Source organism: Heterobasidion irregulare, assembly GCF_000320585.1.
Source record: "Heterobasidion irregulare TC 32-1 unplaced genomic scaffold scaffold_02, whole genome shotgun sequence".
Taxonomy (NCBI): domain Eukaryota; kingdom Fungi; phylum Basidiomycota; class Agaricomycetes; order Russulales; family Bondarzewiaceae; genus Heterobasidion; species Heterobasidion irregulare.
The window spans coordinates 3,342,227-3,363,496 of record NW_009258198.1 but is presented as its reverse complement, the minus strand read 5'-3'; the positions used below and the strand labels follow the sequence as shown (position 1 = coordinate 3,363,496).

The window sequence follows — 21,270 nt, the reverse complement described above, 5'->3', positions numbered from 1 at the left end:
TCTGGGACGAGGCGATGGAGTCAGCGCGAGATTCCGCCCATCGCATCTATCGGCCCTCTCTCTCTCACTTTCCAAACAACATCGCAGCATCAATAACTTATTCAACCCACGCCATCCGCGTCTGCAGCGCTCTCCATCCTATCGCAGGACACGCCCAGCAGCCAACATGAGCGGTACGCGCCCCTCTTCCACCCGCTTCTCATTTTTTCGCTGCTGATCCGTCTGTTACTCTATGTTGTCTTCACCATTGGATCGCGGCGCATCGTAGTCACGGTCGTGCTTGGCTCGCAGTGGGGAGACGAGGGCAAGGGCAAGTTGGTGGATATCCTGTCTGCCGAGGTCGACGTCTGCGCGCGCTGCGCGGGCGGCAACAACGCCGGGCACACCATCATCGTTCCGATGGGCCCCGAAAACACAAAGACGACGTTCGCGTTCCATCTCCTTCCGAGCGGTGCGCGCGTTTATCATAATAACAATAACAACAATATTAATTCCACTCCTGCGGCCGTGCCCACGACGACGCCCGATCTAGGTCTCATAAACCCCAAGTGCACGGGCCTCATCGGCTCGGGCGTCGTGGTGCACGTCCCGTCTTTCTTCGCAGAGCTCGATCAGTTGCAGTCACAGGGTACGTTTGGGTTCCTTTCTCTCCCCGCTCTTCGAACGACCGGACGGCTGACAGGCGCCCGCGATCTCGGTGTGCGTTCGTTCGCTTCCCCGCAGGCTTGGATTGCACCGACCGGCTGTTCATCTCCGACCGCGCGCATCTCGTCTTCGATTTCCACCAGATCGTCGACGGGCTGAAAGAAGTCGAATTGGGGGGATCTAGGTGCGCATCTCCTTTACCGCCCGCACTCGCGCCCACACACGCTCCCCTCCGGCGTTTATACTCATCTCCGAAAGGCACGCTTGGCTCACGCGCGTCTCTACAGCATCGGGACGACGAAGAAGGGCATCGGCCCGGCGTACTCTGCCAAGGCCTCGCGGTCGGGTCTGCGCGTGCACCACCTGTTCAACCACGATACGTTTGCGGACAAGTTCCGCAAGATTGTCGAGGGTCGGTACAAGCGCTACGGGCACTTTGAGTATGACACCGAGGGCGAGATCCAGCGGTACAAGGTGCGTGCGCCGTCTCTCGCGCTTGGTGGTAGGATGGATGCTGACATGGTCGTTGGGGGCAGGCGCTTGGGGAGCGGCTGCGGCCGTACGTGGTGGACAGCGTCGTGTACGTGCACGCGGCGCTTGCGGCGGGGAAGCGGGTGCTGGTGGAGGGCGCCAATGCGCTGATGCTGGACCTCGACTTTGGGACGTACCCGTTCGTGACATCCTCGTCGACAACGATCGGCGGGGTGTGCACGGGACTGGGGATCCCACCCAAGCGGATCGGCAAGGCGATCGGAGTGGTTAAGGCGTACACGACGCGGGTCGGCGGGGGGCCGTTCCCAACGGAACAGCTGAACGTGCGTGCTTCTCCGTCGCGGGGGGTTTGGGCGGCTTTGTATTTTGCGTGTGTGGCTGACGATGCGGACAATTTAGGAGATCGGGGAGCACTTCCAGGAGGTGGGAAGGGAGTTCGGGACGACGACGGGCCGGCGGAGGCGGTGCGGGTGGCTAGACCTGGTGGTGCTGAAGCACTCGCTACTGATCAACGGCTACGACACCCTGAACGTGACGAAGCTGGACGTGCTGGACGGCCTCGCGGAGATCAAGGTGGCAGTCAAGTACGTCGTGGACGGAAAGGAGCTGGCTGGGTTCCCCGGTGCGCGCGGTTGTTTTGGCTGCTATTTTTTGCTGATACTGATGGATACCGTTGCAGCCGACCTGGACGTGCTGGCGAAGGTGGAAGTGGAGTACGTGACGCTGGCTGGGTGGGGGACGTCGATCGCGGCGACGAGGGCGTTCGAGGCGCTGCCGGAGAACTGCCAGAAGTACGTGTCTTTCATCGAGGAGTTCGTGGGTGTGCCGGTGGAGTGGATCGGGGTGGGCCCTGGGCGGGAGAGCATGATCACGAAGAGAATATAGACAGATAGAAAGAAGTGCAGCGCGGAAATGGAACTACAACTGTGGCTGGCAGGGAGCAGCGGTGGCGTGCGCTTACGTGAGGGAGTATATAAGGGGGGAGTGTGACAGTATTTGGCAGGATTTGGCGCCTGCTCTTGTCACTGTCCGTCACGACGCCGTCACCCCCGCCGCTGGTCCGCAGAGTGAAGAGAAGAGAGCTAACAGTCGAGGAGAACGTCGCCCGCGTTGTTGATGGACCCGTCGCCACAGTCCCTGCCTGCGCCCCCGCTGCTCCCGCCAATGCCCGCGTCGACGCGCAAGCGCGCGCGCGAGAACGAGTCGCCGAGCCAGAGGCAGAAACGCGAGAAGGCTGCAGAGCGGCAGCGCCGCAAGCGCGAGCGTGACCGCAACGCCAACCACCACTTCCTCGTCCTCGCACACCAGCAGCAGCATCCTCACTCGCAGCAGCAGCAGCAACAACAACAACATCAGCAACAGCAGCAGCAACACCCGCAGGCCCTCCAGCAGCAGCAACACCCGCCCCCGCCCTCCGCCCCGCCCTCCGCCGACGACTACCCCATCGGCGCAGGCCTCACCGCCGACGAGCTCGCCCGCCGCGAGCGCGTGCGCACCGCCGCTCGCGAGCGCCAGCGCAAGCACCGCGCCCTCGTCAAGCAGAAGAAGCTCCGCGAGCTCGGCCTCGACATGGGGAACGACCTCATGCCTGGCCTCGACGACTCCCCGTACCGCGTCCAGCCCGACGACCCCTACGACCCCGTCCTCCCGCACAACCTTCAGCACCCGCACCCCCTCGCTGGGCCCCCGCACGAGCCGCCCTTCCCCCAGGACCAGATGGTCGGCGGACAGATGTTCGCTACCACCCTCCTCCTGTCCTTCTCCTGCGCGCCGCTCCTTAAGCAGCACCTCCTCCGCACACTCAACATGACCAACGAGGAGCTCGCCTCTATCCAGCCCTTCATCGCACAGGCATGGGATCAGTGGGACCACCAGGTGCGTCCCGCTGCACAGCCTCGCCACCGTCCACCCTCGGCCCGCCCCTGACTTGTTTTTTTTTTGTATTTCTATTTTTTTTCCATTGCATTCTTGCGTACAGCGCCGCATGCACTATGCACAGCACCAGGTCGCCCCAGGCGGCCCCAACAAGGGCCCCGATGGCCCCCACTCACTCGCCGAGCCAGCCACCTCCGCGCCCTACCCGCCCCAGGGCCTCCCCCTCTCCGACTCTGCTCCGCCATACGCCACCGAACCCTCCTCTTCCTCTTCCTCCTCCGCTGCTGCTGCCGCCGCCGCAGCGGCAGCGGCGGTGGCACACGCGCACGCACCAAACGACTTCCGCGCGCGCTTCCACCGTCCGCTCGTCGCGCCTTCGCCGTTCCGCTTCGCCCCGGACGCGCGCGGCGGCGCGCCGCAGACACAAGCGCAGCAACAGCAACAGCAACAGCAACAACAGCAGCAGCAGTCTTCGGGGGCGGGCGCGACGGGTGCAGACGCGATCGATCCACATCTGCAGGGGGTGCAGGGCGAGCAGAAGAATAATATTGATCCGGAGCTTGGGCAGGCGATGGGCGAGGCGGAGGGCGTCGTCGGGCGGCTAGAGCGGGGGTAGGGCCGTCGTTGTCGTCGCTACTGCTGTGGCGTGCGTCGGTGCGGTGCAGGGCGGGCGCGGGGGTGGGGGGGGGGGGGGGGGTGGGGGGGGGGGGGGGGTGGCGGACAGGCGGGGGTGGCGGAATTAGTGTTTCTTTATCATTTCTTTTGCCTTTTTTCCTTCTCTTTCTCTTTTTCTTTCTCGTCGTGCTGTGTTTGCTACGTTTGTTTCGCTCGCGGCGCGTCGGTTCGCGTTCGGCAGGTGTTCGGGCAACTGGGTCTGGTCTTAAAAGCGTGCTCTCTTTCTCCCCCTCGCCTCCGACGTCATCTTCGGCGTCCTGCCATGTCCCGCTTATCTCCGTCCCACCCCGCCCCGCCCCGCCCCGCCCCGCCCCGCCCGTTCTGCCTCCGCCGAATGCGTGTCGAACGCCGGACGTACCTGTACAATAGTAGTAGTAGTAGTACTTATTATTGTCGCGCCCGATGGTTCGCCCCGGGCCCACCTTGTAATGACGACCGACGGCAACGGTCATGGCCATGGCTATGGCTGTGTCCACGGTGGCACTCCATCGTACATACCAGCGTCGGTCCGCGAGCGAGCGAACGAAGTGCAGCTGTATCTCGAGAAATCACATGCGTACTAGATGTATGTACATCGTACAGGATGTATATATGTACAGGACCGGCGTGCGGGTCAGATCGCGATCTCGACCACGGGCGCGAGCGCAGGTGTGGGGGCGGGGGAGTGGCGCGGCGCGAGGCGGCGCAGCTGCGCGACGGGCGTCTGCCGCAGCTGGCCCTTGACCGTCGCGGTCGCCGTGCGCTTCGTGTACACCTTGAGCCCGAGCGTGACGTCATCGTCCGTGCGCTCCTTCTCGACGAGCGGCTGCCGTGTGCGCGCGCGCGAACAAGCGGACGCGGATCGAGCGAGCGAGCGAGCGAAGGCGCGTCAGCGTCGGCGGTTAGGTCGGTGCCTGGAGGTGGCTCGCGAGGACGTACGGTGCTCATGTCCACGCGCGGCGTGGCGGGGCGAGGCGGGTCGGCGGCGTCTGGGAGAGGGCACGCGCGCGCGGGGAGGGCGACGTGGATGCGCAGGAGGGGGTGCTCCTGGTCGTGGACGTTCAGGTCCAGGCAGCTCTGGCACAGGTCGAAGTCCTGACACGCCGGGCTGCGTGGTCATACAAGTGACAGCAGGAAGGAGAGAACAGGAAAAATGAAGAGACGTCAGCGCGCGATTGGGCGGGGTGAGTCGCGTACGTACGACGTGCAGCGATACCGCGGCCCTCTGATCGGGCGCTTCTGTGGTTCAGAGCGGGCGTGGCAAGTCAGCGACGATCCGGGCGGCGTGCAGGGTAGGAGGAGAGCCGGCTGACCTTGCAGTTGTCACAGCCGTATCCGACGTGGACGGCCTCGGCGGCGAGAGGCGTGCTCTGTTCAGCGGCGTCGGCGCCCTTCTCCTCTCCCGCCGTGTGCTCTTCCACGACCGGCGCGCTCGCACGCATCTCAGGCTCAGCCTCAATTGTGGGGAGAGTCGCTGGTGCCACGCTGGCCGTGGGCGAGGCAGGCGCGTCGTCAGTTGGGCCCTCGCCTTCGTCTGTATCACTTTCTGCGGCTTTCGCAAGCGCTTCTTCGAGCTCGGCGAGGCTCTTGCCTGCGAGCAGGTCTTCGGGGATGGGAAGCAAGTTTGTTTGGGTTCTGAGGACAGGCTTCGATCAGCATCACCCCAGCGGATAGACCGGGGAACAAGACAGACGCGGGGCTAAAGTCTGGTTTCGGTGCATCAGTGAATGACAGAACCAGTCAGGCGAGGAAGCTCACTAGAAGCGATGCTCTCGCTCTGCAGCGCGCTCGCCAGCTTCTGCGCCGCCTTTCGCGAATTGGCACCGTCGAGGACATCGTTGATCTGGCCGTTTGTTCTGAGCACCGTCCTGTCGAATCGCACCTGAAATGCGGCAATAATCACACCTGAGGCTCGAACGAGTGAAGGGGGACATGCGCGTACGTGGACGACGTAATCGCCTTCCTCGAGGTCGAGCTCCATCTGCACACTCCTCCCGTACAGGCGATCGTGCACCGACCGGCCGATCGGCTCCGACTCGCCCTTTTTGTAGAGCGCAAACTCGAGCGACCAGCGGTAGGGCCCTGCGATCTCCGCGTACGAGCGGGTGTCAACCTGCGCGAGGACGATGACGGCGGGCGTTAGGGATGATATGTTGATTGTGACTGGGATGGGGTGTTCGGAGTAAGTGCAGGAGTGCAAGGTGGAAGAGGGCTGAGGGTGCGGGACATACACGAGACATCGCCGAAGCTCCAAGCGCCTGGAAAGAAAGCTGGTGAGATTGCGGACGTTGGGCACGATGCGTGGGCTACGTGCTTCGGAGAGGGCGCCCAGTGACACACAACCAGTGAGAGCTCATGGCCCATGTCGAGTCGAAAAGCCGCACGCGCTCGATGGCAGTCCATACGGACAGGAAATCAGAATCTAAATTCCCAATAGACGCAGATCAGTAAGGCAACGATGAAAGAGTCGCAGCACTCACACTCCATCAAAAACTCCCCGTCGTCGCCGAACTTGTGTCCGAGCTCGGGCAGTGCATCAAGCCACTCTTTCGTCCATTCTTTGGAGCCGTCAGACCACCTTCCTGTCCACTCGGTGTCACCCCATGGGTTACGAATCTTCAGAAACCGCTTTCCGTTTACCACCATGGCCCGGATGATAGAGTATGCATGATCTGATGGACACGGCGTAAGTGGGTAGAATATGAGAGATCAGGTCGATGGAGCTTACTTCGCAGTATACCTTAAAGCATTCCAAAGATTGACATTCAGACTGCGCCGTTCACACGCCAACACACTCACCGTTGAGAGGGTTGCCGTTACCACCATCCGAGTCAACAAAGCACCCAAATAATCTGTCCTCGTTAACATGCATTAATTCTTCTGTCCAGAACTGGTCTATATCGAATATGTCGGGCACAGCATACAAGCTGGAGACTCCTCTAAATTCAAAAATAAATTAGTTCTTGAAGCACAAACCGCGACTGCGACAAACCCAGTGAGATCTTCAACAGCTTCTCGTGCGTGTCCGCCTTCCAAGGCCATGAAGTCTCCGTTCAATTTGGCGTAGGCTTTTTCGATGAGGGCTCTACAGGGCTAGTAAGATTGGATCTGTTCATGAGATATTAACAGGCAGCCTACACCCAGGTTTCGTTCTCGGTTCCAGAGCTTCCAAAGTAGAGCGATTTCTGGCCCATACGAGCCGTCCTATTATACAAATCCCTGTTCTCTTTGTGCATGGCTCGCGCCTGGTAAAGACTATTGATTAGAATAAGATTCAACCCAGACTGTATGGAACGGACCTGGTCAGTTAAAGACTCATATTTCGGGATACCGGAAAAAAGGAGGCTTGAACATGACGTATGAGATATGGACCCTTGAAAAGTGACAGCAGGCACTCACTCGTCAATCACAACACTGACCCATCCCGATTCCTTGAAAAATACAAATCCGTAAATTCCGAACTTCTCATCTTGCTGTCAAGCCGATTGACCAGCACGCGGAAATAGATCAACACGAGTCAATGTGGAGGAGAAGAACGTCACGTACTGCAACACAGATCTTTTCAATCAATCCTTGTACAGTGCCCACCATCGCCAAAGCGCTCAGGAACCAGCAGTCCCCCAATGCGCCTTGGACGATATCGCCAGAAGACGCCCCGTCGATGAAAAACTGGGGTTTCTCGAATATTTGCGTCGCACGCAGCACATCAGATGGGGTCAAAGTCACGTTTCCGTTGGTATCCACGGGCCTAGTAAGACCAAACAAACACCTATCGCGATCATCGTACATGTCAAACGACCGGTCTCTGTAGCGACGGTTTTGACGCCTTGACTCGAATGATCAGTTTGTCTGATACAAGAATATGCATGAAGACAGACGAACTGGCACTCTTTTGCGAGTCTGGCCACTTCAGCCTCGCATTCTCTGACTGCTTTTTCGAACTCCTCAGTTACGAGCAAACCCTGAGACAGTAAAAACGGCGTCGTCAGCGTAGCGCCCGACTAAATCATAGACGACCCCACCGCTTTCTCTTTGGGCTGGTCAAACTCCATCGGGCGGTTTAGTGGAGACTTGGCGCGCCCTTCAGGTTGAATGCCCTTCTGGGCATTGTATTGGAGTAGACGGCCGAGCATGATGAATTATTCGATGCCATCTTCGAGCAGACGACCCTTTTATAACTACTCGGTGATGAGAGGAGCTAAACCGGATCAGGCACGTATAGAAATGTCAATGTACCTACGAACTCTGGATAGGCGCGACGAGATGCCGATCAATCATCACCTACCACTTCAATAGACACGAAGCCGTGTAATCATACTACAGCCGAGCGCTCTGGAGCGCTTCGAAGATGACACGCCATTGCAGAAAGCGCTCGAGGATTGATGGTGATTCCTTGCCAGCTTTCTTGGACATACTAGCAAGAAGTTGTGCGGGATGATGCCGACACGACGCTATTAGAAGTTAGAATGCGATAATAGAGTTTTGGAACTGGGCGCGAAGCTTCACTTCAGCTGGAGTATCCAGTCGACCTCCTCGAGAAGTCGAAGGTGAGTAGTTTTATTTCGAGTTCGGGACGCTCTCGGAACATAGGTGGTCTGTCTGCACGATCAGCTCATGATAAGAATTTCAGTCGAGTTAGAGCGATATTAGTAGCGGAACTTCCAGGCGTGTGGGACGGTAGCAGGAAGAAGTTGGTTTGAATCACTCGGCGACGGCGCGAAAACCGTGATGGGTGGGAAAAAATCTCAGCATTGCAGGCTAATAGTCCCATTGACACCGATTCAAAGCGCACTGGTCCTTTGATAGCTAGATGTATACTCCTTGAGACACCCTAAGGACATCGAGAACACGTTTATTATTATTCTCAGTATGTAGGAGGCTTAATACGCTAAATTAAGCAAGGCCTTTTGCAGCTCCTCAATATCTACGTCTGCTTGGGTCGTGAACGGCTCAGGGGTGATAGCCTCTATGCTCGAGCAGGCGGTGGAACAACTGTTACTGGTCACGGGCAGGCGGTCTGTCGTGAAGAATGTGCCAATCAATGCCACCTCCTTACGCAACTCATCCAGCGAGATGCGCTCATAGGGGTTCATCACGAGTATGCGACGAAGGAGAGCGTTTGCTTGTATCGAAATGGTTGGGAAGAGTGTGCGTAGATAATCAGGTTCCTTGAAGAAGTTATTAAAGTCCCCATCGCTTGGGTGGGCAACAAGCCATGGATTACTGCTCGTCAGAAAGTTCAAAAGAATGATGCCAAGTGCCCATATATCGCAGTGTTCAGGCGAGAGCCCCCTACGAGAATATTCATTTCGATGACACTCTGAAGTGTTCAGGGGTGAACATGCATTGCAACGAAGACGGAGACTCAGAGTTACTCACCAGGACTCATATAGTATGTGGTACCACCGTTGTTGATGGGAATGATGATATTGGTAGTGGCGATTCCGAAGTCTGCGAGCCAGAGCTCGGAACCATCTTGGGAACACAGGATATTCTCTGGCTTGATATCTCTATGGTATATGCCGTCGTTATGACACGCCGCGACGGCATCAATGAGCTTGGTGAAGGCCAGCTTCACCAGCTCATCGTTGTTTCGGTAGACCTTTCGGATAAGAATAGCATCGTATAGATCACCGGCCTCGCAGAGATCCATCACGATGAAAAGGTATCTTTCATCGTAGACTATGCGATGAATAGAGATGATGTTGGGATGGTCAGACACTGCTATATGCAATGCTATCTCGCGAATCTGCGCGAAGGTTTGGTCGTCGAGAGGGTCGAGTTTAAGCATACACTTAACGGCGTATTCCTTGGGAGTACCAGCAGCGTTGGCATCTACAGCCAGGTAGACGACGCCAGAGCCTCCAGAACCGAGACATCTTAGGAAGTGAAGGCTGCCATTGTCGATGATTTCCCCGGTAAAATCAGGAAGGTCTGAGATTGGGGAGGACATAGAAAGACGAAGGCGAGTGTGTGGGGATGATGTGAGTATTTGCGATCAACGCAGAAGAGAGTAAGAAAGTAGGAGAGAGAGAGTGATGAGCCTCACATTCTCTGTGAACTGGGGTTTATCACTTTTCTGCCGCAATTGGCCAACATTCCATTTCCTACTTGTCTCGGATGCTGCTAAGAAGGCTAGGGGCGGGTCGACGCCAGGCCCAGAGCTCGAGGCTTCCGAGACATGAGCGAGTCACGAGACGTTGGGTGTGCAACCTAGATCACATGATGGCCCGACGTGGACGAGACAGCGAGCTTGCAAGGCTACGATGGATTTTGGATTTTGGAGGATTCTCTGTGAGATTTGGACATAAAGGTCGTAATTTCTATTGGATATATGTGGCTATTGATACAGTTGTGAGGGTATCCGAAGGGTATGAAAAAAAACACGTGAGTCAAGTCGCAGACTGATAAATAAGTAATACAGCAAGAAGAACAGAACTCTATGAGGCCCTCCACCGCCGGATCGCACGACGGAGAAGATAAACAGGACCTTTCCGAGGGTCACTCAGAGGAATATCCGGCATGAGACGTGTTGCTTGAGGAAAACGAGGGTCAAAACTTGACCCAGGTGTGCAAGGCCCGTCAGAGTCGGATGCGGATTCAGATGAGCTCGTAAATCCACCGTCTACAGCTTCTAGATGAATAAAGCCATACTTAGTGCAACGGAGAGACATTTACACACCTGATGTTGTTTCTGAGGACGTGTCAGTCTTCATTGGGAAAAATGTTGTGATTCTTGCGATATTGTCACGAAGCTCAGGGAGGGATATGCGATCGTCGGGGTTCACAGTAAGGATACGTTGAAGGAGGTCGAGGGCCTCTCTTGAAATAGGGAGCAGCTTTGAAAGATGATCGGGGTCCGCGAGGAAGGCACGGAAAAGGGGGTCATTATCGTGCGCAAAGTTCCAAGGATCAATTGCTGTGAGCATGTTGATCAGAACGATCCCGAGACACCAGATGTCGGCCCGCTGCGTCGAGAACCCATTTTCGGCGTATTCGTTCCCAAGGCCCTCTTGGGACACATAGGGGCGGATCAGTGCGTGATGCAGAAAGTCGAAAAAAGTAGACCAACCTGGACTTATGTAATAGGAGCTACCGAGACCACACATATTCGTCGTCGTCTCAGTAGTAGCAAGTCCGAAATCAGAAAGCCAGAGTTGTGAGCCATCCTTGGAGCAGAGAATGTTATCTGGCTTGATGTCGCGGTGTGCAATCCCTCGCGAATGGCATTCCTCAACGGCATCGATGATCTGGGTGAACGCAGATTTGACGAGCTTGTCATTCCCCTGATACACATGACGAGTCGAGATAGCGTCGAACATATCACCATCTGTGGAGAGATCCATGATGACGAAGTGGTAGAACTCCTCCGTTACCAGCCGGTGAATGTTTATGACGTTGGGATGGGTGGAGACGGCCAAATGCAAGGCAATTTCGCGGATTTGGGACACCCCTGCAGAAGTGTGCGAGTCTCGCCTGAGGAGACATTTTACGGCGTATTCCTGACGACGAGGGGAGGTGGTATCAACCGCGCGGTAAACAACAGCCGTACCTCCCGAGCCCAAGCGCTCTGTGAGAAGGAGAGCGCCATTGTCGATGGTCTTTCCAGTGAATATCGGAAGAATAGCACTGAAGCTCAAGCTCATGATGAGTGCAGGAGGTGGGGGTGAGAGGAAAAGGAGGGGGGAGACTTTTTGGCTCATATCATTGCCCTTATATACATCGCGAGGCTAAGACATTGGAGCAGGCTGTGAGGTCCAGGACAGCATTCAAGCATGGAGGAAGATGAAGGGCGGACGTCAGCATGTTTGAGTCGGCGGCATCGATGTGCGGGAAGTTCTGAGACAAGCGGATGTGTCATTGCGGATGACTCTTCGATTTAACGCGGCATGTCCTCCTAGTAGCTTTCCAGCTCTGTCCTTGACTGAGATTGTTGGCGCTATTCAGACGGGACAGAAGTTGGGCTTCGTGCTTCGAGTAGTGCATTGTCTCGATTGGTGAGAATACGAATTTACCTGATCCAAGTGGATATCGATTTCAGAGACTGACGACGGTGCAGGCAATAGAAGTAGCGGGACAGTTTACTGGCCCGTGCAGCTTTCGATACTGTTACTCTCACCTCCTGTATTTTCAGAAAAAATAAACACCCAAGTTTTCACCTGGTTTTCCTCAAGTTACCTTCCCGCGCTCGATACTGACCGATAAATACCAGTTCATCCATCTTTGGCTTGATAGATGCTATGCAACACATAGTAAGGTTGATGTTCAATTTTTTCTTCCTATAACGCCATTTAAGAGTCCTGGGACGGATCCGGGAAACTCAGCATATCCGAGAACCGTGTTCCCTTCACTTGAATCGCGAGGACGTTTCGTGCCGATTTGCCTTGCCTCCATTCGGACTCATTATCAGTGAGTGCAAGCACCCTAGAAATCCTTTAGGCGAAAACCCCATCTTCCCTTCTGGTATGCGCCATTGTTCAACGTTCAACACCCACCCCCCCTTTCTTCGATGGCAAGGCTCAGCCGTTGGCGCACATCATGACTAGTTTGTTCCACCCTGTCATAGGATGGGGGCGTAATCCAAGCGTTCTGATGCCCGACATTCGGCCTCATGTGATGGAAGATGGGACGATATAGATGGAGTTATACCCCCAACCTCCCCACTTTTTCCGATGATCACAAGACGATTGGCATATGTGAGTCTGTCGCTGAGAGACCTTGAAGCTCTAGCGCACCTTCACTTTAAATCGGTCCAAAGTGATGCTCTATCTATGGGCGCGACGGAGTCAGAAGCTCGCCCGTTGTTGCCCATAGACAGTCAGACCAGGTTGAAAATAAGCACCTTCGCCGGCAAGGGTGGTATGTATTGTTTCCCAATTAAGGAGGTATGTAATACCATAAAGAGCTCGAGGAAGCAGACGGACGCCGTATGTATTTCCACGCCGGCGCGCGATGGTCTCCGTTGTGAACGATTAGGTCACTAGGATCAGCGCCGGCAGCAGATCCACGATGGTAAGAGGGCTACATGTCCGTTATCACGATTAGAACTGCACTGATGGATTATCACTTCCTCTAGACCTTTCCAAAGAGCCATGAGGCCAAAGGGGTGTCCTCCGATTTGCTTGCCTTTGTCTTTTATCTAGATCCATGTCGCACACTGTGGCAATTCCCACTTCGCCATCGAGTCTTTGTCGAAGCATAAATAAAAACCAGCATCCTCTCTGCCTCTGCATCTACATCATCTCGGAATTTGCCCGCACTCGAACACCATCTACCCACTAGCGCGTTACAGTGCTGCTTCCAGACTTGCCAGCGGTTGTGCGCCTCGATATTTCCCCTTCCTCTTGCCGTTACCTCGCAACTCCTGTAATCTTCATTACCTCAAAACGCTATGCAAGAGGGATCACAATTCCAAAAAGTGCAGGAAAGGTCGACGTCGACTAAACCTCAGTGTTTGAGTTTTGCGGTCCGTGCAGTCGCTTAGATACCCGCTGACGAGAGCCTCACCAGGATTCTAAAATTACACAAGAATCATTGACAACCGCTGAAAACAAGACCGATGATATTACTGCAGAGGCCCTAGCTGAGGGGGATGAGAAGCTCAGCGCGAATCTGCAGGCGTATTTGGCGCCGTGCCCTACTCCGGGTGGCCTCAGCCCCCCTCCGTACCATTATAGGATGAGAAATTTAAGTCAGGTACGCCCTTCACATGAAGCGGTATGATAATTTTTACCTAGCCATATTCTGCCAAAACGCTTGTCAGCCGCGCAGGTATCACCTTTGAACAAAATGGTCGCTCAGTAGCATGTAAAAATCATCTGGTGCTTACCCGTACCATAATACCCCTCCCAAAATTACCTTGTGCACTTACCAGTGTACAAGCCTGTCATCTTATACCCAATTTCATAGTTTGTTTCTACTAGCCTGAGCCCCGATTGAACATAAGCGTACCAGTGCCAAGGTGTGAATCGAGTGGCGGGAGTGAACGGAGTTTGAAACCGAATGTAGGCAATTCGACGCGTTGCTCGTTTCTCTCTTACTTTTCTCTCCTCTCACCATCCTCATTCTCCACATCTCTGTTTCCTCCAACTTTTTGCAACCATGGCTATGTCTTTTATTGGGTTCGTAAAGTGCCTACGTGGTCTTTTGACCCTCCGTTGACGAGGCTCAGTGTAGAAAACCTATCTCTTTGATTTCTCATTCAGATGTGCGGTACCGTGGCATCCTGGCGGGGATCGACCCGCAGGCATCGACTATTCAGCTTTCGAACGGTGTGTTTCCTTTGCCGTGATCGCATCACTAATTGCGACTGATGGTGGGGCCTAGTGTTCTCCATGGGCACTGAGTCACGACGGTATGTTTCAGTTTTTTTGCGACACGTCGTTGCTTGATGAATCAATACCGGATGTAAATGAGCTACGGCTCTATCGTCCGAGAGCGCAAAACCGTGTGGATGTTTCCGTTGCCTTCCTTCTGATCTTTTCGTCGTCCTACATTTCCGTTTACGTCTTGCTGATACAAACATGCTCACCGCAGACCATCAGCCGAGTTTATACCACCAGTGCAAGAGCCATATCAGTACATCATCTTCCGAGCTTCAGAAGTGAAGGACCTGGCTGTTGACGAGCCTGCGCCTCGAAGAAGCGTACACGACGATCCGGCCGTCCTTGGGGTAAGCTGTCTCTTGTATTAATATCATGTCTCTTTTCTGGTGATGAAACCAATAACGGATGTAAGCAAGCATGTCTTGTCTTGACCGAGAGCGCAAAACCGTGTGGATATCCCGTTGCCTTCCTTCTGATCTCATCCATCTCACGTCATCTTTTGGATACCTCGACATGTAACTCATGTATTATTAGGCATCAGCACCGGCAGTGAACGGTACATATGCGCCCTATGGACAGCCTGGATTCCAGCCAGGCCAGCTTCCACCAGTCATCCAACAACCTTTGCAGCAACAGCCCTACGCACCGCGACCGCAACAACCTGAGATAGCTCAACCACCAAATGGGAACCGGGCAGCTGGTCCCAGTAATGGCGTAGCAAGTAATGATGGACGACGTAGTGGTGGATTGAACTCTGCTGCCGCGTCTCTCGAGACTGTGGAGCGTGCTCTTGGTGATCTTCGTGTAGCTAATGGTGCGCGCGGCGGCAGACGTGGTGGTGGCGCTGGTGGAAGAGCCGAAATCAAAGCCGGTGATCTGCGCGTACCAAGTACGGACTTTGACTTCGCCGGATCCAATGCTCGGTTCGACAAGTCTGCTCTTGCTGGTAATAATAGCAAGAGCCCCAAGGCCAAGGGCACTTCGGCTTCTGACGAAGAGAAGACGACCTTACAAGACAGCGGGGATGTTGAAGCGAAGGAGAAACCGACAGAGGAAGAGGAGAAGGCCTACAACCCAAGCAAATCTTTCTTCGACTCGTTGTCCTCGTCTACGCAGGGCCTTGCGCCGCAGGGTGGTGGCCGCGGCGGAAGAGGAAGGGGTAGTGGAAGGAACAGGAGGGAAGAGGAGAGAGAGAAAAACGTGGCAACGTTTGGCGAGCCGGGCGGAGTGGGGCTTATGGGGCCTGGTGCGTATGTTGGTGGGTGGGGCGGGTATGGCAGAAGAGGCGGAGGTCGTGGAAGGAGGAACCCCCAAGTAGGTGGACGTTAGGTGAGTTGATGATGGACGTGTGATGGACGTTTCGGTCGGTGCTATTTTCACATACAACGTTGTTCTCTGAGAGTTATTCTGCCAAGTGCCCCACTCCTGAGATATTCTGTCATTTGTTGAATGTGTGAATGTAGGATGTGTAGGAGACATTCAAAATCCGCCATGGCAGGTTGAGCACTATATACTCGGCCGGGAATTATTGACAACCAGAAAGGTTGGTCAATGCAAAAAATAATAACAGAGGTACCCAACAGTTACATGCGACTGCAAGCTGCAAGGCTCACAAAAAAGTACAAGTAAGATGGTCCGCACGAAGGTGAGAGCTCAATGAAGCCTGCTTTACATAATAACTAGCTAACTCTAGTCAGTAACGCATGGCAGTGTCGAGTCGGATCGACCGCAGGAGCTCACAGAGTCCTGCAAAGAAAGAGACTGCATCAGCCTTAGTGTCCAAACAGCCATAACCTATCAGTACATGGGTCCCTCGTTGATCCGAGCACACAAGAAACCAGCACAAAGTGAAGAGAGGCACTGTGAAAGGGAAGGTCAACAAAGATGATCGATAATGATGTTGCAGAAGCTGTGTAAGGTGTGAAACATTGAAAAGAGGTGTAGAGAGGGGCAAAAGAAAGGGAAGGGCAAGAGCAGGCAAGAGAAGTCATGCATACCTCTCCACAATCACCACAAAGGTGGGCTTGGACTGGCTTGTGTTGGACTGTCTTCCATACTCAAGCTCAAGCTCATAAGGCCCTTCGACCTTGCTTTGGTTTCCGCAGGCTCCAATGTCAGAGGCCCTCCATTTGACAATGGTACTAAATTGGCAGCAGGCTTGCCTACAGGGTTGTCCACCCTGTGAGTGGATGTTGTCACGAACGGCTGTTCGGGACGAGAGGATCCTAGGCCACAAATAACACAAGAGGATTTGGGAGGGTGATCGGGACTGATCAGACTAGTGTCTTGCAATCAGAGAAGACTGTGTGAACAGCAGTTCTTAGATTGGACAGAAGTGGATAGCCTAGGGCTTCCATCCTGCGCCGCAGTATCTATAAATATGTACAAGCAGATGCACGGACCAAGTATCAGTGGAGCGGGAACGCGAGGTATAGTCGGGAGAAAGGTCCTACGAGTCCTTATCAAGAAGGTGGGAAGAGGTGAGTAAGCATAGGTGAAACGTTTCGTAACATTACCCCCCCCTCTAGGCCGTCAGTGCCAGAGACGGTAAGTAAAAGTTCAGGAAAAACATAAGCAATGCGCGTAGTCCGAGTCGTACAAAATAATACTTAGGGCACATATTCTCGCTGCCCACAGTCGAGTCATGACGCGATAGCCCTTGAGTACGGACGTCATGATACCCCACCTCGTTACCAACCATGCGGGGACTGCGTTCTAGAGCCGAGTCCCTCTTCTCATCATGGCAGTGGGTACCGGCCCAACGGATTCGAACCGTCGTTTGCCCCGGCAGTTTTACGTCATACCGGACGAGGGCGTCTGTCGTTTAAGCTCCACGAGGACGGAGTATAACGGGCGCGGTGTCGGACTCGCTGGAGTCGTATTCAGTGAAGGGGGGAGGGGGTCGGGTTCGTAGCGAAGGACGGATGAGGCCGGGGGGCGCGGGAAGAAGGTGAATGCGGGGGGAGACAGGTGTGAATCGATATACACCTCGTTCCCTGTCGGTTCTCGTGGGGTAGGTCCCCGGCATTGGGCGAAGCGGAGCGCCATTTGAGGCCGTAGACGAGGCACGAGATACCACAGCCGTGGTAGGCATGTGATACTCGGTGGAGGGAGTGGGGTCGTCGGCGGGGTGAAAGGAGTCTCGAAGATTCTGCAAGCCCATGAGTTTTCGCTCTCCAGCGTTAATACGGGCGATGATCGTGCCCTCTCGGATCTGCAGAGCTCGCTGTGCGTGTCGGACAAAACTCCTTTCTTCCTCTAAAATCTCCAACGCCCTCTGAATCTCCGGTCTGGTCGGTCCTGACACAAATTCTGTGTTAGGCGTCCCCTCGATAAGTCCCATCATATACGCAACGGGGGTCGTGAGATAAGTTTCTCTATCCGGAAAGATGACGCCTTCGTTGGCTTCGCGGATCAGAGGGGGCGGTGAGGGAGAGTGGGAAGGTGAAGGTCTATCGAAATCCTCCGTCAGTAGTCTGATCATCTCGTCTTGTCGTCGTTCGTCCTCGTCCAGTCCTTCCAGGTACTCGCTGAATCCTTCTTCCGCCTCCCGCGCTGCTTGTTCTTCGTCTGTGTCCCACGGTACGGACCGTTCTTCTACTACGGACATCTCGGGGGTCGAAGGAATGGAGGGGTCGGTGGAGGGCGTTTGTTCGATGAGAGTGTTCTCAGAAGAGAGGTGGGTGGATTCGTTGGAAGGCATGTTCGTTGGGAGGATGAATGAGTGATTGAAGGAATGGGGGAATTGTAATGATTGAATTTGGGTTTTTATACGTTTCTGATTTTGTTTGTCCGATGTTTGCAAGGGCTGCCCGTAATGGTAGATTATGATGTCGCGTATCGTATGCTTCCAAAAGTTCTTTGGCGTTCCCTAGGTTTGCTCTCGTGACCCATTCGTCCGCGGAGCTCGGATATCCTTTCCAGTGTACTAGGTATTGATACCCGCGTCCTCGTTTCCTCTTGTCAAGAATCTCTTCGACTTCGTATTCCTCCTGTCCGTCTATGAGGTCGGGTGGTGGCTGTTCGAAGTTGGGGCCGTGAGCTGTTGTTTCTTTGTATGGTGTAAGTAGGGAGGCATGGAACACGGGGTGTATTTTCCATGTCGGCGGGAGCTTTAATCGGTACGTAATTGGCCCTAGTTTTTCTTCTATTTGGAATGGTCCGTGTAATTTAGGGGCTAATTTGTCTTTTGGATGCGTGGTGGTAATGTTTTTTCCCGAGAGCCAAACTTTCTGTCCTGCTTCTAATTTGACTTCGTTCTCGGCGGTTTTTCTTTTCATTAGTTCTGCCGCAACTTCCAAGCTGGCCTTCGTTTCTTTTCGGAGTTGGTCTAGCCTTTCCAGCCTTAGCTCCACTCCGGGGATGTCGGACCTTGGTGCGATCTGGGGTACGAAGGTCGGGTTGTAGCCGTACATGAGTTCAAACGGTGATTGGTGCGTGGCTGAGTGTTCCCTTACGTTGTGTGCGAATTCAGCGTATGGTAATAGTTCAGGCCAGTTCGTCTGCTCGTAGTTGCAGAACGCTCGTAGATACTGTTCTAACTCTTGATTTACTCTCTCCGTTTCACCGTCTGTTTCGGGATGATAGGCGGTTGATAACGCTGTCGTGACTCCTAGCTTCTTCCATAGTTCTTTTGTGAATCGAGCGGCAAATTGTGGACCTCTGTCGGAGATGATCTTTTGTGGGAGTCCAAATCGTCTCCAGACGTTTTTCATGTAGAGGTCGGCCGTTCCTTCCGCATCTATGGTCTTGTTGCACGGAGTGTAGACGACTCCTTTAGTGCTTCTGTCCACTGTTACGTGTATTGCGTTATATGGTCCGACTTGTGGAAGATCCGTAATGAAGTCCATGGTGACTGTCTGCCAGGGTCCTTCTGGTATTTCGTTAGGAATGAGTGGAGTGCGTGTGGGGTGTGTGATATTCTTGGTGTATTGACATGTTGCACATCCTGTTACGTACTCTTTTATGAACGTGGACATTCCTGGCCACCAGAAGTTATCGGATACTAGGACATAGGTCTTCCATCTTCCCGGGTGTCCCGCTGCTGGTGAATCGTGGTACATTTTCGTGATTTGTCTTTTAAGTCCGTCGTCTGGTGGAACGTATATTTTTCCCCTGTGCCAGATGAGATCGTCCTCGTAATTCCATTCTTGTAGACCTTTGGAGAGGGCTCTGGGTCCGGATGCTTTGATAAGTTCCATCGCATCTGTTACTTCTTTATCTTTGGCTGTGACTTCTCTTAGCTTTCGTCTCAGCTGGCTATCGAGCATTTCAATTGTTCCTCGTCCCGTTGCACTTTTGACGAACATTTGAGGTTGTAGTAGTACCTGGTTTTTGTTGTCAAATTTTACCCCCTCTTTCAGGTCTGGACGCCTGGACAGAGCATCGGGTCGGTGGGTAACGCCCGGTTTGTGGACGAGGGTGAAGTCGAAGCGGGAGAGGAAGAGTGACCACCGTGCTTGCCGGCGGGAGAGAGTTCGCGCGGTGGAGAAGTACAGGAGGTTCTTATGATCGGACCAGATCTCGAACGGGTGCCGTGCGCCTTCAAGGTATACGCGCCAGTGATCAAGGGCGTGTATTACGGCGAGCAGTTCCTTATCGAAGATGTCGTAATTCCGCTCGGCCGCAGTGAACGACTTGGATAAATAAGCGACTGGGTGCCATCCGTCATGGGGCGTCTCTTGTGACAAGATGGCTCCGGAAGCGAAGTCGGACGCGTCAGTCTCGAGACGGAATGGGCGATTACCGTCCGGGTACACAAGAACGGGAGTTGACGTGAAGCAATGCTTCAGTTGTTCGAATGCTTCGTTCCTTTCGGGGGTCCATTCGAATGGAACGTCCTTCTTCGTTAGGTCGTTAAGGGGTCGGGCTATAGCGGCAAAGTCTTTGATGAACCTGCGATAGAAGTTTCCAAAGCCCAGGAAGGATTGTACTTCCTTCAGGTTCTTCGGAGTTGGCCAGGCAGCGATTCCATCAACCTTGACGGGGTCCATGGATATACTGTCCGCGGAGATGATGAATCCGAGGTATTCGACTGTGTCCGTTTCGAAGGTGCACTTGGAAGGCTTTAGGAATAGGTCATTGTCCAAGAGTATCTGCATAACTTGGGTTGTCACGCGTCGGTGTTCTTCGATGGTTTTCGTGAACACTAAGATGTCATCCATGTAGACTGCCAGGACTTGTGCTACGATGAGGTCATGGAAGATAATGTTCATCATTGTTTGGAAGGTGGCGGGTGAATTGCAGAGACCGAAGAACATCACGAGGCATTCGAATAAGCCGAATTTGGTCATGAAGGCTGTTTTCCATTCATCGCCTTCTGCTATGCGGATGTTGTTGTACCCCCATTTTACGTCAAACTTGGAGAAGATCCTCGCCTTCGATTTGGCGATGGTTCTTATTACGTCGTCAATCAGGGGTAGCGGATATTTGTTTTTTATGGTCCATTCGTTTAGTCTCCGATAATCTTGCACCGGTCGTAGACTTCCTTCCTTCTTTTTTACGAAGAAAAAGGGTGACGCTTGCGGGGATTTAGATATCCTAATGGTTCCTCTTTTTAGGTGCTCTTGGAGCATCTCGTGGAGCTGGTCTTCCTCTTCTTCCGTCAGCGGGTACAGTTTACACCCCGTTGGCTCCCATCCTGGTTTCATATCGATCTTATGGTCCCATTGTGAGTGTTCTGGAAGTCGCTGTGAAGCTTCCTGACTGAAGATTTTGGCGAATCGTTTAAGTACGTATGCCGGAACGATTTCCTCGATAGGTCGTTCCGTTTTTGCCTTGTTTGCCTCTTCTGCTAGCTGTTGCGATTTGTTTCCGATGGAACCGATATGAATTGCTTCAAGGGGGTGTACTTCCAATGGATTTTGATAGTACCATTCCTCATAGAATTCGGAGAAGAAGGTATCGTCGATTTCGTCTTCTTCCGGATCGTCTTCTATTCTGGAATATCCGACTGTTCTGTTTTTCCTTTGCTGTGCGGGCGTCAGTGCTTGTATGGTAAACTTGGGCCGGCTGACTAGACATGTGGTAGCGCAGTTTGAAAACGTAAGGCTGTTTTTTGCCCAATTGATTTGTGGGTTATGTTCATGCAGCCAGTCCGTTCCCAAGATCACATTTTCGCCTCCTAGGTTAGTGACTAATAGCTCGCATTGTTCGTCGTGATAGTCGTCCTCTTTGTTTGTCATTCTCATAAGCATGCAGGCTTTGTTGGTGATCTTTCCTCCGTCGTTGGCCGTTCCATCTACGTTGAATACAGGGATAGGTCTGTCAATTTTCTGCG

At 53.9% G+C, this 21,270-nt stretch overlaps 8 protein-coding genes across 8 annotated transcripts; 4 read left to right on the top strand and 4 right to left on the bottom strand.

Moving 5' to 3' along the window:
* Positions 1–83: 83 nt before the first annotated feature.
* Positions 84–2,076, top strand: HETIRDRAFT_380696 (uncharacterized protein). The gene is made up of 8 exons (XM_009544810.1): positions 84–173; positions 269–451; positions 533–628; positions 724–829; positions 933–1,119; positions 1,182–1,460; positions 1,537–1,759; positions 1,817–2,076. The coding sequence occupies exons 1-8, from the start codon at positions 167–169 to the stop codon at positions 2,020–2,022; spliced, it is 1,287 nt and encodes a 428-aa protein (XP_009543105.1). The 5' UTR covers positions 84–166; the 3' UTR covers positions 2,023–2,076.
* Positions 2,077–2,253: 177 nt separating this feature from the next.
* Positions 2,254–5,305, top strand: HETIRDRAFT_167442 (uncharacterized protein; the record flags this gene model as incomplete). The annotated part of the gene is made up of 3 exons (XM_009544809.1): positions 2,254–3,012; positions 3,116–3,524; positions 5,097–5,305. The coding sequence occupies 3 exons, from the start codon at positions 2,254–2,256 to the stop codon at positions 5,303–5,305; spliced, it is 1,377 nt and encodes a 458-aa protein (XP_009543104.1).
* Positions 5,306–5,386: 81 nt separating this feature from the next.
* HETIRDRAFT_43825 (cytosolic Ca2+-dependent cysteine protease) lies at positions 5,387–7,628 on the bottom strand (the record flags this gene model as incomplete). The annotated part of the gene is made up of 12 exons (XM_009543495.1): positions 5,387–5,548; positions 5,609–5,829; positions 5,898–5,936; positions 6,005–6,088; positions 6,147–6,338; positions 6,460–6,605; positions 6,659–6,751; positions 6,805–6,911; positions 6,966–7,011; positions 7,066–7,139; positions 7,213–7,492; positions 7,549–7,628. Coding segments are annotated over 12 exons (1,524 nt in total), but the record flags the coding sequence as incomplete, so codon positions are not given.
* Positions 7,629–8,546: 918 nt separating this feature from the next.
* On the bottom strand, positions 8,547–9,619 carry HETIRDRAFT_415287 (uncharacterized protein; the record flags this gene model as incomplete). Its single annotated transcript, XM_009544808.1, has 2 exons — positions 8,547–8,986; positions 9,046–9,619. The coding sequence occupies 2 exons, from the start codon at positions 9,617–9,619 to the stop codon at positions 8,547–8,549; spliced, it is 1,014 nt and encodes a 337-aa protein (XP_009543103.1).
* A 350-nt stretch (positions 9,620–9,969) lies between these two features.
* On the bottom strand, positions 9,970–11,312 carry HETIRDRAFT_457743 (uncharacterized protein; the record flags this gene model as incomplete). The annotated part of the gene is made up of 1 exon (XM_009544807.1): positions 9,970–11,312. The coding sequence occupies one exon, from the start codon at positions 11,310–11,312 to the stop codon at positions 10,341–10,343; it is 972 nt and encodes a 323-aa protein (XP_009543102.1). The 3' UTR covers positions 9,970–10,340.
* A 2,413-nt stretch (positions 11,313–13,725) lies between these two features.
* HETIRDRAFT_407973 (uncharacterized protein) lies at positions 13,726–15,575 on the top strand. The gene is made up of 5 exons (XM_009544806.1): positions 13,726–13,787; positions 13,843–13,937; positions 13,993–14,020; positions 14,203–14,338; positions 14,526–15,575. Exons 1-5 carry the CDS (start codon positions 13,768–13,770, stop codon positions 15,318–15,320), a joined length of 1,074 nt encoding a protein of 357 aa, XP_009543101.1. The 5' UTR covers positions 13,726–13,767; the 3' UTR covers positions 15,321–15,575.
* A 1,240-nt stretch (positions 15,576–16,815) lies between these two features.
* Positions 16,816–17,694, bottom strand: HETIRDRAFT_114799 (uncharacterized protein; the record flags this gene model as incomplete). The annotated part of the gene is made up of 1 exon (XM_009544805.1): positions 16,816–17,694. One exon carries the CDS (start codon positions 17,692–17,694, stop codon positions 16,816–16,818), a length of 879 nt encoding a protein of 292 aa, XP_009543100.1.
* A 2,149-nt stretch (positions 17,695–19,843) lies between these two features.
* On the top strand, positions 19,844–20,062 carry HETIRDRAFT_308914 (uncharacterized protein; the record flags this gene model as incomplete). Its single annotated transcript, XM_009544804.1, has 1 exon — positions 19,844–20,062. A coding segment is annotated over one exon (219 nt), but the record flags the coding sequence as incomplete, so codon positions are not given.
* Between the last annotated feature and the right edge of the window lie 1,208 nt (positions 20,063–21,270).

Bases quoted from the DNA above. Each gene is read 5' to 3' on its own strand.
- HETIRDRAFT_380696 (XM_009544810.1), top strand. The intron at 452-532 runs GTGCGCGCGTTT...CGCCCGATCTAG, and splicing joins GTTCCATCTCCTTCCGAGCG to GTCTCATAAACCCCAAGTGC. The intron at 629-723 runs GTACGTTTGGGT...GCTTCCCCGCAG, and splicing joins CGATCAGTTGCAGTCACAGG to GCTTGGATTGCACCGACCGG.
- HETIRDRAFT_407973 (XM_009544806.1), top strand. From the start codon at position 13,768: ATGGCTATGTCTTTTATTGG. The intron at 13,788-13,842 runs GTTCGTAAAGTG...GGCTCAGTGTAG, and splicing joins ATGGCTATGTCTTTTATTGG to AAAACCTATCTCTTTGATTT. The intron at 14,339-14,525 runs GTAAGCTGTCTC...ATGTATTATTAG, and splicing joins ACGATCCGGCCGTCCTTGGG to GCATCAGCACCGGCAGTGAA.